Raw genomic sequence first — 18,784 nt, forward strand, 5'->3', positions numbered from 1 at the left:
ATTGCAAAACAGTGTTTCCAGACAGTGAAGAAAAAAAAAAACTTTCTCCCACTGTTTAGATTATTATTTTTTTGTTTGTTTCAAATCTTGTTTCTTTCGGAATTAGACTCTGCCTCTCTGTCTGTCGTTCCCCTCCCCCCTCACTCTCCCTCTTTGAGTTTCACTCTGTTTGGGTTGTTTGTGTGTGTGTGTGTGTGTGTGTGTGTGTGTGTGTGTGTGTGTGTGTGTGTGTGTGTGTGTGTGTGTGTGTGTGTGTGTGTGTGTGTGTGTGTGTGTGTGTGTGTGTGTGTGTGTGTGTGTGTGTGTGGAGGGGTCTCACTCTTTGTGTGTATCACCTTGTCTCTTGATTGTCATAATTTAAACCTTCATATCACAAATAACTATCACTTTAGTGTGAAAAATAAGTTTAAAAAAAAAAACAAAAAATATACTATATCTTTAATTAAATACTGGCCTTCTGAACTTACAACATTTTGAGCTGCAAAATATACATTTGCACATAATTGAAAGTGACCCATTATATCCTAATACATAAAAAAAAAAAATCTATATTTAAATTTCATAATAGGTGTGGCTTGTGGTCATAGGGGTACCAGCTGCTGTGATACATGTGGCATATTAGAGCAATTTTCAAATATTCTCCTGTTTAAATGCATATTGCCTGTCGTGCACATTCTCAGCGGTATAAAAACATGCTGCATGTTTTAGAGAGGTCGACTTTGACCAGTAAATATGGCATATTCAGATGACTTTGATATCGTTATTTTAAATTTAATTACATTTAAAAATTTAAAAGTGGCTGTTTATAACACACTTCCATAAAATGTATGCAGGCATATTCCTCTTACCTGACACTGATATTAAAATAATTTTTGCGGTTTCTGTGATTTGGCTTTATTTTTTATTATTTTTTATTTTAAAAAAAATATTGAATGCCACACATATTGAAATAAAAACAAGCATGCTTTTTGCTGCATAAAATTGGTGAACAATCACAAGCTACGGTAGGTCAAAAACACATAAAGAGAAGTGTAAGGATATTACAACTTCAGCATTTGGAAAGTATTCTGCACTCATTTTGAAATTGACATTTGACATCATCTGACATAAAATTAATGAATAAAATGTAATTGATCTCATAGATGTGACTTATGGTTCCTGGTCATAGCAGCACCAGTTGCTGCAGTTAATGAGGTGAATTCAAATGACTTTGACATAGTCCCTTTATTTATTTTTTCCCATATTAAATGCCTATTGGCCTGCTGTGCACAGTTAAGCTGATGCCACCGGGGTGGCGGTGCCCCCGGCTTGGGCCCGTCATCGCTGCTCGCAGCTTTAATTATTATTATTATTATTATCTTTTCGCCTTTTGGGCATTTTTGGGGCCCTTCCCATGCTCGAAAACTCTTGAAACTTTGCACACGCATCGGAATGCGCGGCCAACAGGGTCGGGCAGAGGCCTTTGACCCAGGCGTGGCAGGGGGGCTCAACAGCGCCCCCTTGATAAACTGGGTCTATATATTAAACACACTTGCACGTACATGTATGAAACTCGGTACACTTATAGATCTCATCGGGCCAAACAACTTCCGCACTCATAGTCATAAGCTTTGCCCAACAGGAAGTGAGCTATTATGGGTTGTTCGGAAAATGCATGCTATGGAATTTGCGATACTCCTCCTAGACGATTCACCCGATCAGCACCAAACTCGGTCAGCCTGAAGTCAAGACACTGAGGATGCTAAATTGCAAGCAACTTTTTGATATCTCAAACGGTTTGGCCGTGGCGAAGAGATGAATTTATGGCGAGAAAAGGGAAACAGGAAGTGTGTTATAACTTTTGCATACATTAATTCATTTTGATGAAACTTCAGCTGTGTGTTCGTTGTAAGAGTCCGATCACATGGATATGACTTTTGTGAGTCAAAGTTATAGCGCCACCAACTGGCAGCAGGAAGTGTGTCACTTTTGTCCAAAGTGGGGGGTTAGTTTTATCTGCAGTCACTAAACTCGGTATATATATTGTACATTTCGAGCCGGACAACTTTCTAATTTACAGTCATTAGCTCTGACCAACAGGAAGTCAGATAATTTGGTTGGAAGATAACAAGAAGTGGCAAAGCGAGCTCTGAGTTTTTACCTTCTCCTCAAAAGCGATTCATTCAATCTCCTCCAAACTCGGACAACATAAAGTAAATATACAGAAGATGCTAAAATGCGAACGGTTATTGGATATCTCAAACGGTTTTCCCGTAGCAAAAGCCTAAAAAACACAAAATAAGAACACAAGTGCCTGGTTCATAAATAAGGCTATACTCCCACCTGCTGGTTATTCTTTATATCACACTGTTTTTTTTTTTTTTTTTTTCCAACACTTATGCTCTCACTTAAATGACCAGTAGAGGGCAATATTGTATAAGTTTTCAAGCAAAAAAAACTTACCTCTGTGTGTGTGTGTGTGAATGGTTTTCTAGCCTGGTGGGGACTTAAACCTGAATGCACACAGACTCATGGGGACTTCCCAATGGGTACAAAAGCTTATAAATCAGACAGAATCAGTTCTTTTAAAAAGGTGAAAATGCAGAAAGTTGTGTGATGGGAAGGTTTTGGGGCAGGAGCAGTGTAGAAGGACAGAATATATGGTTTGTACAGCATAAAAACCATTACATCTATGGTGAGTCCCCAGAAAAAGATAGTGAACCAGACATGAGTGTGTGTGTGTGTGTGTGTGTGAGGGGTGGGGGGTGAAGGGGGGTGTTGTGGATGGGGGGATGGGCTGAGCTGATTTGAGTTGCCTGCAGCATACTTCAGCATTACTACTGTCTGTGTGTGTGTGTGTGTGTGTGTGTGTGTGTGTGTGTGTGTGTGTGTGTGTGTGTGTGTGTGTGTGTGTGTGTGTGTGTGTGTGTGTGTGTGTGTGTGTGTGTTGTTCTAGCCTGGTGGGGACTTCAACCTGAATGCACACAGACTCATGGGGACACGTCACTGTAGGGGCCTAAATTGAGGTCCCAGTGGGTACAAAAGCTTATAAATCAGACAGATTGAGTTCTTTTGAAAATGTAAAAATGCAGAAAGTTTTGTGATGGGTAGGTTTAGGGGTAGGGGCAGGAGGACAGAATATATGGTTTGTACAGCATAAAAACCATTACGTCTATGAGTCCCCAGAAAGATAGTGAACCAGACATGTGTGTGTGTGTGTGTGTGTGTGTGTGTGTGTGTGTGTGTGTGTGTGTGTGTGTGTGTGTGTGTGTGTGTGTGTGTGTGTGTGTGTGTGTGTGTGTGTGTGTGTGTGTGTGTGTGTGTGTGTGTGTGAGCCAATCTTCTGTCTAAAAAGATTACCTCTCAATGCTGTGCTTTGGCCTGCATTAAAGGATAAAACATATTATTCTGGGTTTGAATAAAAAAATAAATGTATAAAACCAGTTTATTTGTAGGGCATTGACAATATTGTTTTATATAATTAGTTAAATAATTGTGTTAATACAAATAATTATTAATAAAACATAAATATAAATAAAAAAAATTACTAACAAAGGAAAAAACACATTTAATTGTCTTTTTCAACAAAAAGTAATTGGTGTGTGTAACTTAAAAATGAGAAGATTAATGTTTAAGGACAAAAATGATAACCAATGAGCTACCGGTATATAGAATAACCAGAAGGTGGGAGTGTAGCCTTATTGAGTAACCAGGTTGGATATGTCCTAGGGAACACTGTTTTGAAGATAAAACTATTGTTGTTATTGGAAAACAGTGTTTTCAGACAGTGAAATAAAAACAATGTTCTCTCACTGTTTAGATTTTGTGTCTGTCATTCCCCCCCCCCCCCCTCCCTCTCCCTCTCTTAGGATCACTATGTGTGTGTGTGTGTGTGTGTGTGTGTGTGTGTGTGTGTGTGTGTGTGTGTGTGTGGAGGGGCTCTCTCTCACTCTGTGTGTGTGTGTCACCTTTTCTCTTGTGTTTTCATAATTTAACCCTTTCATATCATAGGCTATCACAAATATCTATCACTTTATTGTGAAAAATAAGTAAAAAACAAAAACATATATTATATCTTTAATTAAATACTGGTCTTCTGAACGTACAAAATTTTGAGCTGCAAAAAATATATTTGCACATAATTGAAAGTGATGTCCCAATACTTTTAATTGTTTTCTATAACACGGGCTTTAAAGAAGGTCATGTGATGTGTTTGCAAAGATCACGTATGACACCACTTTAAACTAATTATTTATTGATAGAATTCAAATGGATAAAAAAATATAATTTCACATGATCTTATAAAAGTGGCCGTTTATAATAAACTTCCATAAATTTTATGCACGCATATTACTCTTACCTGACACTGATATTAAAATCGTTGTTGCGGTCTCTGTGATTTGGCTTAATTTATTTTTAAGAGAAGTGTAAGGATAATACAACTTCAGCATTTGGACAGTATTCTGCACTCATTTGAAATTGACATTTGACATCATCTGACATAAAATTAATGAATAAAATGTAATTGATCTCAGAGATGTGACTGTTGTGGTTCCTGGTCATAGCAGCACCAGTTGCTGCAGTTAATGAGGTGAATTCAAATGACTTTGACATAGTCCCTTTATTTATTTTTTCCCATATTAAATGCCTATTGGCCTGCTGTGCACAGTTAAACTGATGCCACCGGGGTGGCGGTGCCACCGGCTTGGGCCCGTCATCGCTGCTCGCAGCTTTAATTTTATTTTATCTCTTTATGAAAGTTGACGTGTCAGTTTTGGTTAAATAGACTTTTGATGGAGGGACAGAAAGCTTTTAGAAGTCTAATATGGTTTGAAACATTATGATGGAAAATAATGAAATGATCTAATTTTTGGATGATATATCCCTTTAATTGCCTTAAAGAATCAAAGTTTAAAATTCATATTTTCACTGATAAATTAAATATACACCAAAAATAATTTGTGTTTGTTTCTGAGTGTTTGCTTTATCTGGAAATGATGATATTCTGCAGAGTGCACTAGAGGTAATGGTGTGATTATTGTGGTTTTGTATATCACAGGATATTTTTGCACATTTGTCACACACCACAGCGATCAATTGGAAAATAAAGGGTGTTAAAGGCATTCGTGTTTTGTGATAACTTTTCCAATTTTTGGCAATACTCGTACAAACAAAGCATGCTTAAGTTTGTATTTTATTGGTTCATCAGCACCACACCACATACATTGATATCTCATGCCCATTTTAAACTCATAATTTCTTGAATTTCACAAATAAAGACAATTTGCAGGAAGACTAAATGGAATAAAATGGGTTTGAGTCACAAGTATAAACAAACATACGTGTCCATACAAATAATTACAATAAAAAATACATAATGACTTCATATATGCTACAATTAGAGCATATTTACAGACAAATGTTTTCAAACATTCACCCATTAACGGTTAACCTTGTGCAACAGAAACAATACTAGCAAAGGTTATATTTAGAGTAAAGGTTACAGTCTGAAATAGTTTATTGCGAGGCTGCAGTGACGCTCAGCATGCATTTGGAGTTGCGAGTCAAGACGTGCACATGTTCTGATCTCCGTCTCCAGCTCTGCTGCAGTGCATCCTGGTCCAGCTTATTCAGACTCTGGGAGCACAAACGCAGGTCTCGGATGTGATCAGACAGACTGTCCAAACAGACATCACCCAGAGGTCCTGACACCTGACAGCCTGTCACGAAGAACGAACTTTAAATGTTAAAGTACACATACTGTGAACTACACAATAAAGCCACATTTACAGACAACAGAAATCATTTAGGTTTGTTAAGATGGTATAGTGACACACGCAGCACATGTTAACATAAAGCACACACTTTATGTAAACAAGTTTCTCAAACTGTATTCCCTGAGATATTGCAAGATGCAATATTATTATCTGACTAGATGCGTCATCGTTCTGAGTGAATTATCATATGATATGATGCAGCAATATATATATATATATATATATATATATATATATATATATATATATATATATATATATATATATATATATATATATACACACACTTCACCTTTTCACATTTTGCAGTAAACCTATTACAAGGACAAGACCTTTAAATCCCCTTCGAGGTTAACCATCTTGCTCGCGTACATATCACTGGTATGGGGTTTTAACCTACAGCCTTTACGTTATCAGCCCAGGGGTCATATTCACAAAACATCTTAAGGCTAAAAGTAGATCTAAACTTGCTGATTTAGGAGAAAATCTTAAAAATAATAGGCGTGTCAGTCCTAATATTACTAATATACTTTTTTGCTCTAAGAGTATTTCATAATAGCCTGGATGCCATCCGAACTCAGCCCCGCACAACATTTGAGCTCGGGCATTTCGGTCTGGACTTGATTTGAGTTTGACGACGTCAGGCTAAATTTCATATAGCATTTTAGTACTAAAACTAGCTCCTAAATCAATGAAACGCTAGGAGTAGTCAAGAGGACTCCTAAGTCACTAAGACCAAATCACAAAAATCCTAATGGCTGTTGCAGCAATCAACCCAAAGACACTATACAATATTGAGGCAAAAGTGATAGTAATGTGTCTTTAAAGGGGGGGTGAAATGCTGTTTCATGCATACTGAGCTTTTTACACTGTTAAAGACTTGGATTCCCATCCTAAACATCGACAAAGTTTCAAAAACTAATGTTGGACGTTTGATAGAGTATTTCTGTGTTAAAAATACTCCTTTCTCACAAGTTTCGGAGAGTTTTTTTTTCGAGTATGGCTCGGCTTGACGTTAATAGAGCGGAAGGTCCTTGTATGGGCCGTACGGGCTCTTCTCCTAGAGCGAGAGAGAAAATGCACGCCCATAAACACTCTCTCAGGTGCATATCCAGCCGATCCAGGCGCCGCGATCCACTTTATTCCTACGGGTGACATCAAGCGACTTCAACGCTTCAGCACAGCATTCCGGGAAGGCAGCGCTGCATTTGAACCGATTTGAACGCAGAAATGACGGGAAGCTTCACAATAACTCTTCAGTTGCGTCGCGACTAAAAAGTGGATCTCCACTGTCACTGCCTTTCAGGACTTTACCAAATCATACCAAAGAAGTGTGTTTTTGACGGAGCGGTCCCAGCGATAAAGGTTCGGTCCTGCTTTGGAAGCAGCCGCTGAGTAAAACTGCTTCAAAGGTCTATGCTGTGGGCTTTCGTCACGTGAGTAAACATCAGTAAACGACACAATCGCGTGCTTCGTCATTCAAATGCGCTAACGGACTCTATTGTTCTATGTATAACGTTACACTAGTCTGACGTGCTAAACCGTTTTGCTTGCTACTGCTAAGGTTTAGTCGCATACAATAGTCCATAAACCAAATCATGTCCTCATAAACTGTGAGTAAAGACACACAAATGTTGACAGGCCACTAAATACAGTACATAACACAGAGACGGACGTCCGGCTGTTGCTGTTTCTCCTGTTCAATTTATTTCAGCCTCCGAATGATTCTGGATCATATATCTATTAGCTGAGCTCGATAGCCATGAGTTTCTCCACGCTTGAGGACGCTTTGCGCTCCGGTGCTTTGCGCTCTCGTCATTCTTTAGCTCCGCCCACACGATACGCCTCCAGGCGCTCTGTTTTTTCCAGAAAGACTCGGTACAGCCCATATTTCTTTTATAAATATAATAAAACTAAAGACTTTTCGGAGATATGAAGGATGCAATACTACTCTATAGGTACTCAAGATTAACATGAGATTGACTGAAACTGAGCGTTTCACCCCCCCTTTAATAAAGAAAAAATAATTAAATATTAAATATTGCATTTATTTAACTTCAGCTGTGATAAAGTTTGCAAACACAGCGCAAGCTTCACGTCTCCGTTTGCAGCTCCTCCCCGCCTGCACTCGGCTACTCTCGCCGATCGCATGCATCCAGCCGCAGCCGATGTCGAACACACCTTAAGACTTCTCGCTGTTCCTTAGTAAAAATTTCTCTCAGCAACTATGTGAATAGTTTTAAGAGAAAACTAAGAACTTTTACTGCTATTTAGAAGAACTCTTAGTGGTAAGATAAAATGTTTTGTGAATACGGCCCCTGAACTTTAACCACTATACCACTGGTAAGATCCAAAATCAAAATGCACAATAAAAGGATCATTTATTCCTTTGATCGGATGAGATGCTGGCAATCAAACCTGAATATCACTAAAAAGCAGCTGGGGTAAAGATACCTTGAAGTTTGAGATGGGTCAAAGGTCGCTGGGCCTAGATGAGGGCGTTAAGGAGACATTGAAGACCGGCTGAGGTCACTAAAGGGTTGGCAGACAGGTCTAAAGACACCAGAGAAGGACAAACAGGAAGACACCTGAAAACAACCAATAATCATTATTGAGTATATGTTATAAATGTGTAATATTTATAATAATAACTATTATTGTAAAGAGCTGTATTTATTTTAACAGCAGAATCAAATACAGTTTTCAAGTTTCTAGTTTACAGTTAAACAATCGGAAATTACGGTTAAAAAAAACTACTATAAACAAAAATACACTATTCGGAATGTCCTGTTTTATTTTAGTTGTAAATTAAAATTATATATATATATATATATATATATATATATATATATATATATATATATATATATATATATATATATATATATATATATATATATATATATATTTTTTTTTTTTTTTTTTTTTTTAAAGTAAGATACTTGACAGTATTTGCCAGTTAATTGCTGTGAATATTTGTAGAGTAAATTATTTGCAGTGTGATATTTAGATATAGTATGTATAATCAAAACAATTTGATTTATTTAATGTATGATAAATGAGTATCACATGCAAGAAGATGAAAAAAGTGTACCATCAGCTCATGTACCATGTTTTTGGAATGAGAAAAAAAAAATCCTTAACCCTAAAATCTTTGACGTGTTGAGGGTGTTACTGGTCTCACTTTGCAATCTCTGTGGTTTCTGGTTGAACAAAAAGGTGTTTTAAACCGAGTGGCACCAAAGATCTGCAGCACACCATTGGAGAGGTTCACCGAGTCCAGACTTTTGCCAAACAAGATGCTGCGAAGTATCATCCTGGTCACCCTGCTGATATCCTCAGGTAAAATCAACACAGATATAAACATATTTATATTTCTTTTGTGTGCCTAGCTGGAAAAACAGTATAGACCAGTTTAGAAAAGCTTACGTTCATACAGTTATAATGTTATCACCGTTTAACAGTATTTTAAGTGCCCACATATTCTGTTCTTGGCTTAGTGTGTTAAATTGATCATGCATTTTTCCTCACAGTTGGTTCTCTTCACTGGCAAATGCACAAAGAAGAGTCTAATGGAAATGAAATTGAAGAAAGCTCTGTGAGTTGTCCACAACACTGTTTGTAATGGTTTACCATTTTGTGTTTAGATTAGTATGTACAGTATATACATGTTCAGTTATTTCCCCACGTTTGTTTTGAATGAATATATATATATATAATTTATAATTTTTTACTATTATTATTTTGAAGCAGCAAGTCACGACAGATTGAACACATTAGTTAAACTTCTAGTCATATTTAAACTACTGACTCTAAAATCCAGTATGTTGTCTTGTTAGGGTGATATACCAACAGAACAGATCCCTGGACTGTGCTGGGCTTGCAAGTGGGCCATGAACAAGTTGAAAAAACATATCCCCAAGAATACAACTGCGGTTGGTACAAGAATTCTTTTTATACACAAATTATTCAAAAACAGATATTACAGTATTATAGACTACAGACAAATGGCTAAGAGTATGCTTGTTACTTTCCTACAGGATGACATTAAAAAGAAGCTGTCGATGGTCTGTGATGAGATCGGGTTCCTACAATCAAAGTGTAAGGATTTTGTGAACACAAACTTGAGTACTCTGATCGAAGAACTTTCAACTACTGACAATGCCGAAACCATCTGTGTCAACATTAATATTTGCAAGAAAAAGGTCTTTGAGAAAAAGGGTTAATTAATCTGCAACTGAAATTTCTTTCAACAATTACCTACAATTTCGTTCCAAACCTGTACAACTTTTGTCCTTCTTCAAAACACAAGTCTGAGAGATTTGTATCCCTCCATTAAAAGTCAGGCATGCTTGAGCTTCAGTTTATCATATTTGACTTCTCTATGTTCATATGTAGAAAAAAAGCTAATATTTAATCTGTTCATCATTTAAAGAGATTGAGTCTCTTCTGAAGAATTGGAGTAAACCGCTCAAAACGTGGTTTTCTTTTATTTTATCTCTTTATGAAAGTTGACGTGTCAGTTTTGGTTAAATAGACTTTTGATGGAGGGACAGAAAGCTTTTAGAAGTCTAATATGGTTTGAAACATTATGATGGTAAATAATGAAATGATCTAATTTTTGGATGATATATCCCTTTAATTGCCTTAAAGAATCAAAGTTTAAAATTCATATTTTCGCTGATAAATTAAAGATACACCAAAAATAATTTGTTTCTGAGTGTTTGCTTTATCTGGAAATGATGATATTCTGCAGAGTGCACTAGAGGTAATGGTGTGATTATTGTGGTTTTGTATATCACAGGATATTTTTGCACATTTGTCACACACAGCGATCAAGTGGAAAATAAAGGGTGTTAAAGGCATTCGTGTTTTGTGATAACTTTTCCAATTTTTGGCAATACTCGTACAAACAAAGCATGCTTAAGTTTGTATTTTATTGGTCCATCAGCACCACACCACATACATTGATATCTCATGCCCATTTTAAACTCATAATTTCTTGAATTTCACAAATAAAGACAATTTGCAGGAAGACTAAATGGAATAAAATGGGTTTGAGTCACAAGTATAAACAAACATACGTGTCCATACAAATAATTACAATAAAAAATACATAATGACTTCATATATGCTACAATTAGAGCATATTTACAGACAAATGTTTTCAAACATTCACCCATTAATGGTTAACCTTGTGCAACAGAAACAATACTAGCAAAGGTTATATTTAGAGTAAAGGTTACAGTCTGAAATAGTTTATTGCGAGGCTGCAGTGACGCTCAGCATGCATTTGGAGTTGCGAGTCAAGACGTGCACATGTTCTGATCTCCGTCTCCAGCTCTGCTGCAGTGCATCCTGGTCCAGCTTATTTAGACTCTGGGAGCACAAACGCAGGTCTCGGATGTGATCAGACAGACTGTCCAAACAGACATCACCCAGAGGTCCTGACACCTGACAGCCTGTCACGAAGAACGAACTTTAAATGTTAAAGTACACATACTGTGAACTACACAATAAAGCCACATTTACAGACAACAGAAATCATTTAGGTTTGTTAAGATGGTATAGTGACACACGCAGCACATGTTAACATAAAGAACACACTTTATGTAAACAAGTTTCTCAAACTGTATTCCCTGAGATATTGCAAGATGCAACATTATTATCTGACTAGATGCCGCAATTTAACTAAAAAAGATGCATGGGAAGCAGTGTGAGAAATGCGTCATCGTTCTGAGTGAATTATCATATGATATGATGCAGCAATATATATATATACACACTTCACCTTTTCACATTTTGCAGTAAACCTATTACAAGGACAAGACCTTTAAATCCCCTTCGAGGTTAACCATCTTGCTCGCGTACATATCACTGGTATGGGGTTTTAACCTACAGCCTTTACGTTATCAGCCCAGGGGTCATATTCACAAAACATCTTAAGGCTAAAAGTAGATCCTAACTTGCTGAGTTAGGAGAAAATCTTAAAAATAATAGGCGTGTCAGTCCTAATATTAGGACTCTTTTGCTCTAAGAGTATTTCATAATAGCCTGGATGCCATCCGAACTCAGCCCCGCACAACATTTGAGCTCGGGCATTTCGGTCTGGACTTGATTTGAGTTTGACGACGTCAGGCTAAATTTCATATAGCATTTTAGTACTAAAACTAGCTCCTAAATCAATGAAACGCTAGGAGTAGTCAAGAGGACTCCTAAGTCACTAAGACCAAATCACAAAAATCCTAATGGCTGTTGCAGCAATCCACCCAAAGACACTATACAATATTGAGGCAAAAGTGATAGTAATGTGTCTTTAAAGGGGGGGTGAAATGCTGTTTCATGCATACTGAGCTTTATACACTGTTAAAGACTTGGATTCCCATCCTAAACATCGACAAAGTTTCAAAAACTAATGTTGGACGTTTGATAGAGTATTTCTGTGTTAAAAATACTCCTTTCTCACAAGAGAGGAAATGCACGCCCATAAACACTCTCTCAGGTGCATATCCAGCCGATCCAGGCGCCGCGGTCCACTTTATTCCTACGGGTGACATCAAGCGACTTCAACGCTTCAGCACAGCATTCCGGGAAGGCAGCGCTGCATTTGAACCGATTTGAATGCAGAAATGACGGGAAGCTTCACAATAACTCTTCAGTCGCGTCGCGACTAAAAAGTGGATCTCCACTGTTCACTGCCTTTCAGGACTTTACCAAATCATACTAAAGAAGTGTGTTTTTGACGGAGCGGTCCCAGCGATAAAGGTTCGGTCCTGCTTTGGAAGCAGCCGCTGAGTAAAACTGCTTCAAAGGTCTATGCTGTGGGCTATCGTCACGTGAGTAAACATCAGTAAACGACACGATCGCTTGCTTCGTCATTCAAATGCGCTAACGGACTCTATTGTTGTTCTATGTATAACGTTACACTAGTCTGACGTGCTAAACCGTTTTGCTTGCTACTGCTAAGGTTTAGTCGCATACAATAGTCCATAAACCGAATCATGTCCTCATACACTGCGAGTAAACACACACAAATGTTGACAGGTCACTAAATACAGTACATAACACAGAGACGGACGTCCGGCTGTTGCTGTTTCTCCTGTTCAATTTATTTCTGCCTCCGAATGATTCTGGATCATATATCTATTAGCTGAGCTCGATAGCCATGAGTTTCTCCACGCTTGAGGACGCTTTGCGCTCCGGTGCTTTGCGCTCTCGTCATTCTTTAGCTCCGCCCACACGATACGCCTCCAGGCGCTCGTTTTTTTTCCGGAAAGACTCGGTACAGCCCATATATCTTTTATAAATATAATAAAACTAAAGACTTTTCGGAGATATGAAGGATGCAATACTACTCTATAGGTACTCAAGATTAACATGAGATTGACTGAAACTGAGCGTTTCACCCCCCCTTTAATAAAGAAAAAATAATTAAATATTAAATATTGCATTTATTTAACTTCAGCTGTGATAAAGTTTGCAAACACAGCGCAAGCTTCACGTCTCCGTTTGCAGCTCCTCCCCGCCTGCACTCGGCTACTCTCGCCGATCGCATGCATCCAGCCGCAGCCGATGTGGAACACACCTTAAGACTTCTCGCTGTTCCTCAGTAAAAATTTCTCTCAGCAACTATGTGAATAGTGTTAAGAGAAAACTAAGAACTTTTACTGCTATTTAGAAGAACTCTTAGTGGTAAGATAAAATGTTTTGTGAATACGGCCCCTGATCTTTAACCACTAAACCACTGTAAGATCCAAAATCAAAATGCACAATAAAAGGATCATTTATTCCTTTGAGCGGATGAGATAATGGCAATCAAACCTGAATATCACTAAAAAGCAGCTGGGGTAAAGATACCTTGAAGGTTGAGATGGGTCAAAGGTCGCTGGGCCTCCATGAGGGCGTTAAGGAGACATTGAAGACCGGCTGAGGTCACTAAAGGGTTGGCAGACAGGTCTAAAGACACCAGAGAAGGACAAACAGGAAGACACCTAAAAACAACCAATAATCATTATTGAGTATATGTTATAAATGTGTAATATTTACAATAATAACTATTATTGTAAAGAGCTGTAAATTGACATAAGTATATAATTGATGTATTAACATTTCAGTACAGTAACAGAAGAGCTGAATGACTCACCTAGCGAGCAAGAGGACGCTGTGGTCCGAAAGGCCATTTCCAGACAGATTTAAGTGTGTGAGTGGACAGTCACCCTGTAAGCCAAATACAATTATTTAGGTGTAAAAATCATGGATTTTTTAATTTTGCGGCATTTCACAGAACTAAGATATGCAGTATTTTTCCTCAATATACTTGCGAGTCATAATCTGTCATCTTTGCTTGTTTGTTCATTTGTATTATTATTATAATTATTAGTTTTATTATTTATATTATTATTATTATTTATTATTATTACTAGTAAAGAGTAAAGCTGGAAAAACTAACAGATGCTGAAAAGTCTAATTGATGAAACAAGGACTCTCTGAGAAAACAAAGGAAATTAACATCTGTTAATGTCTCTCACACACCACTGGAGACACAAGTCTCACCTCAGTATCAGGTAATCTACATCTTTCCCTGTTGACCCCCTCTCCCCCAAATCCTACCCTCTCTCATGCTGAGATCACTGAAAATACACCCAAAATCTCTGTATTACAATGCCAATACACACGATACAGTAATATGTGTTTGATATCGTTTGAAATGTCTCAGTGCGACTGGTACAAATATCACAACGCCATAGAAGTTAACCAAAAGATAATCAATGGTTTTAAGAGTTTAAAGATATCTGGCCTTGGTGTATGGTGGTGGGTGTGGCTTTCAGCCATTTGGCCTCTCTTCCATACAAGTCTATAGGACTTCATTAATGCAAATTCCCATTGTGAACATATGTTTCCATTTTAAAGAGTGTATGCATTTGGTCTGAATATTTAAAGAAATGTTGCAAAGAGCTCAGGGCTCGATACTGCATTCAGGTCAGCCTGATGCTGGAGGTTTTAACCCATGCAGCATTATGTAACCTTGATAAATCATACTTTTCATTCTTTACTTCAGAGTATTTGATGGATTACCATTGAATTGATTACGTAATTGCATTATACATTTACCTGACTGTTAATAAATTGTTACACTTTGATTGATTCTGACTTTCTTTGGAATTAATCAGGTTACGAACGGGCATAATTTCAACAAAGGGTTAAACGGAATAATTAAATGTGTACGTAAACTATTAAATATAAATGACCAAATAACCAATTGGCATTCTAATCTAAATTCTAAATTATGATTAAATGGAGTCAGATTAAGAATAATTGGAATTAAATCCTTTATGCCCAAAAAAATGTTGTGTAATGTAATGTAAAAATGTAAAATGTTGGCCTATTCTTCCATTATCCAGAATGGCAGAGTACAGTACAGACGTGAATATGCTTTTCCTTAAAATTTTAGTCTTTAGATTTGTCCAAAAATATAACTTTTTTTATATAAATATGCAAAAAACACAAAAGCAAACAAGCTCAGGTGAGAAAAAGTAATGCAAAACATTGGTAGTGGTAGCAGGTGAGGCAAAACCTCACGGTAAAATAATGAATAAATTTGCTACTTAACAGATGTGTTTTATTAACGCCTACACTTACCCCAACCCTAAACCTACCCTTACAATAATGTAAATATTGTAATTAAATGATGCAATATTGATGTGGACATGCCCAGTACCCATAGTTGTATCCCTTTAGTCTTTCACCGTGCCGGACGGAGTGTGATGACATTACCGTTTCACACAATATACATATTGGTTGTACACACGAAAACGCAAGAATATCGTTTTCAGATTTAGCCTCTCTAGTACCCGATTTCAGAAGATATCGGATTCATGCTTCCAAAACGCCAGATCCATGTGGACGAAACACTGAGACGGTACAAATTTATACAAACACAGCTAAACACGTCTTCATGTGGACGGGGCCTAAATTGGGTGTGTCTGATTAGGGGGTCATTTACGGTGACCCAATTTGCATACTATTCATACAAAATAGTAATCAAAAATAGAATTAGTATGTCCCAAATTGTATGTTGAAAAGAGTATTCCAAAGATATCTGGATGGTTTACTATTTCCGGTCAGATTTCAAAGTGCGAATCGATACACACTCTAACGCCGGCTTCACACTTGCACGCGTAAGCAGCGCGTATTTTTTTCGGCGCTCATGTTAACAGATGAGAGCATTCACACCGGCAGCAGAGGCAGCGCAGCAGCGTGTAGCAGGAGCAGAGCAGAAGCGTCAGTGCCACGATCGTTTTGGCGCCAGGTCTATTTTTGACGTGCTGCTCACGATGAATTAAAGCCACAGTACATTGTTCTGATCAAAATTAACCTGGTTAACATGAAAAATTACACATTTAACGTTGAAATAATTTAGTGAAGTGTTCCGTGTGTTTCTCTGTCACCATTTGACATCCGGTGCTGTGGAAAAAAAACTACATAACTAATTTTAAATGATGTATGCCAGTTTAGCTTAAATTAAATATTAATTAAATTATGTATATAATATAACTATATGCTGGCATAAAAACAGAAACGATAAACAAAAGCACGTGGTGTCAAAATGTTCTTCAAAGTGCACCTCGAAAGACAGCAATGGACGACACTCGTCTCATCGTGGAGGTTGAGAAGCACACGCAGTTCTCTATGAGCCACACAATTTGCTTTATAAAGACTTGCAAGTGAATGAAAAAGCATGGGAGGAAGTTGGTGAGCGTGAGCGGCTCTTGGTGCTGATGGTAAGTCATTTTAAAGTGTTTTTGGCAATCTTTCGTTGTCTCACGAACAAACAACTAAATATGGATAGGTAAATGGAATGTACACACATTCATATAGCACACATACAGTATAGACATGTAGATAGACTATGATGTGCGTTATTTTGTAATTTTTTAAAAAACGTTTTTAGATAATTTGCTCATTTAGCCTACAATATATCATTAAGAAGTTTCCTCTTAGTTATTACAGTCATTTATGAATTATCTTTAATAGGTTTATGATGGGTAATGCATGTAAATTTGATGCATATCCAATATTTCAAGACAATTTCCTGAAGTTTCTCTTTTTAGCAGTGTGCTTTTCATGGACATATAGTGCGATGGCCTTTCTTATTTCAAAAACTTGCGCTAAACGAAATTTTAAAGAAACATCAGAAACGAAGTGAAACGATTTTTAAAAATAAAATTAGCTTCATGATAAATATTTGCTTTATTTCCATTTCAAATACATTAAAGAGAAATGCAAACGTATCCATTATAGAGTAGGCTACTCTGTACACAACTGCGCGTGACAACTGCGCGGCAAACGCTGCCTGTGTGAAAGGAAAAAGTGCGCGCGCTGCTACTGCTTTACACACGCGCTGCTTCGGCGCTGCCTACGCCCTGCTAACGCGTGCAGTGTGAAGCCGGCGTAACGGCTGATATTGCCCACAACCCATTGCGAGTTGGACGAGGATTCAATTAGAACTACAAACGTGGATAAAAAGTGTTAAAAATCTACAAACATGACGGATGTGGGATTTCAACGGTTAAGTAGAGAGGTTTAGATAAAAGCGGTTTGAGTGACCAAATATCAGTATTTAACCTGAGAAAAATATATTTATTCAATGTTATCCACATTATCTTTCACCTGCAGCAGCATTGTGAACTTTTGTAATGATACGTTTGGCCATTAACTTTTAAATGTATCATTATATTTAAACTGTAAGCACACAAGGATAGTCTCTGCATTAAAGACCCACACATGGCAGATCAATGTGCTACTACATTTCTCTCCGATAGGGTAGGATATTAAACTGAATGTGGAGGATTTGAACTGTGACGATGGTTGACAGGGCAGTTTAAACAGTGATGAGATACACGTAACTAAGTGACAGAGTCCGTTAAAGATGGCAAAGTCTATCCCAAAGCTTGCATACTCATTTGCTACACACTCAAAAGTATGTACTTTTTCTTCACAAAAAGAGTACATACTTTCAGGACATAGTATACATAGGCGAATTGGGATGCATCAATACATATTGTGCAGGGGGGTTAATAAGATTGTTATCCCTTTACCAGAAATCGCTTACTGCTGTTAAAGACCGTATTTGTGAAAGGGGTTGTTATTAGCAATGCTGAAAACGACTGAGCTTTAGTCAGTGTACCTGTGTCAGGAGTTTAGTAAGGATTTCCATGGCAGGCTGGTCAGATGAACTTCTACAGACTGCAGAAAGCTGAAGGTGCGTTAGACACTGCAATGGTAATGTCTTCAACACAAGCTCAAAACCAGTGGACCCCAGTGCATTATGGGAAAAGCACACCGACCGCATATTCCCGGTGCCTGGAGAGCAAAATACAGCATTACAGAAACAACATAAAACTAATTTGCTTTTATTTGGCTGTCAACCAGAGGGTTAAGGTCTTCAGATCAGATGTATCTGACAGTACACTTACTGGCCATGGCATTGGCTAATAGGAGACGGTGTTGCTGGAGGAAACGGGCAGAGAGGCCACAGGCTTGCAGGGACAGGGTGGAGAGCAGGGGACAAGAAGACAGAAGACTTGCTAGTGCTTGTGTCCAGCCATCACCCAGAGGATTCATGCTTAAATTCAACTCCTCTAGACACTAGAGATATGAATAGAATAGGAAATTGATATAAAATTAACAAATAAAGAGAAGAAAATGCTGAAATACCAAAACTATGTATCAACAGTTAAATTTTATTTTGAGGGTCCACGGCCTTGCACCCACAAGTGTAGCGTGCAAACTCAAAAAACCTTGGTAACACCTCAGTTTAAATAGATGTGTGTGGTTTGGGTTTCAGAGATGTTTAGATAACTGCAAAAGAGTTCACATGTTCCCTTGAAAATACGTAGCTTTTAGATCTATTTAAATAGGTGTTGTTGGTTTTTTTTATTACAAATTTAAGCATTTAAAGTGATATAAAAGCCTATGTCAGTTTAAATACTTCAATTAGTTTTACATTATATGATAGGCTGTTATAA

General features: G+C 37.6%; 2 protein-coding genes across 2 annotated transcripts in view; one reads left to right on the forward strand and one right to left on the reverse strand.

Annotated features, from left to right (window-relative positions):
• Positions 1-9,008: 9,008 nt before the first annotated feature.
• On the forward strand, positions 9,009-10,614 carry LOC137090730 (antimicrobial peptide NK-lysin-like). Its single transcript, XM_067454684.1, has 4 exons — positions 9,009-9,098; positions 9,290-9,354; positions 9,596-9,691; positions 9,797-10,614. Exons 1-4 carry the CDS (start codon positions 9,056-9,058, stop codon positions 9,980-9,982), a joined length of 390 nt encoding a protein of 129 aa, XP_067310785.1. The 5' UTR covers positions 9,009-9,055; the 3' UTR covers positions 9,983-10,614.
• Positions 10,615-10,712: 98 nt separating this feature from the next.
• Positions 10,713-18,784, reverse strand: part of tonsl (tonsoku-like, DNA repair protein) — a 38,036-nt gene continuing 29,964 nt past the window's right edge. The window contains exons 24-28 of the mRNA XM_067454685.1: positions 18,233-18,404; positions 17,944-18,119; positions 13,900-13,973; positions 13,614-13,747; positions 10,713-11,218 (exon numbers count right to left, since the gene is read on the reverse strand). Of these exons, the coding sequence (XP_067310786.1) occupies positions 11,016-11,218; positions 13,614-13,747; positions 13,900-13,973; positions 17,944-18,119; positions 18,233-18,404 (759 nt within the window). The 3' untranslated portion in view covers positions 10,713-11,015. The remainder of the gene's footprint in view (positions 11,219-13,613; positions 13,748-13,899; positions 13,974-17,943; positions 18,120-18,232; positions 18,405-18,784) is intronic.

The sequence above is a fragment of the Pseudorasbora parva genome, chromosome 10 (assembly GCF_024679245.1).
Source record: "Pseudorasbora parva isolate DD20220531a chromosome 10, ASM2467924v1, whole genome shotgun sequence".
Taxonomy (NCBI): Eukaryota; Metazoa; Chordata; class Actinopteri; order Cypriniformes; family Gobionidae; genus Pseudorasbora; species Pseudorasbora parva.

Bases quoted from the DNA above. Each gene is read 5' to 3' on its own strand.
- LOC137090730 (XM_067454684.1), top strand. From the start codon at position 9,056: ATGCTGCGAAGTATCATCCTGGTCACCCTGCTGATATCCTCAG. The intron at 9,099-9,289 runs GTAAAATCAACA...TTTTCCTCACAG, and splicing joins CACCCTGCTGATATCCTCAG to TTGGTTCTCTTCACTGGCAA. The intron at 9,692-9,796 runs GTTGGTACAAGA...ACTTTCCTACAG, and splicing joins TCCCCAAGAATACAACTGCG to GATGACATTAAAAAGAAGCT.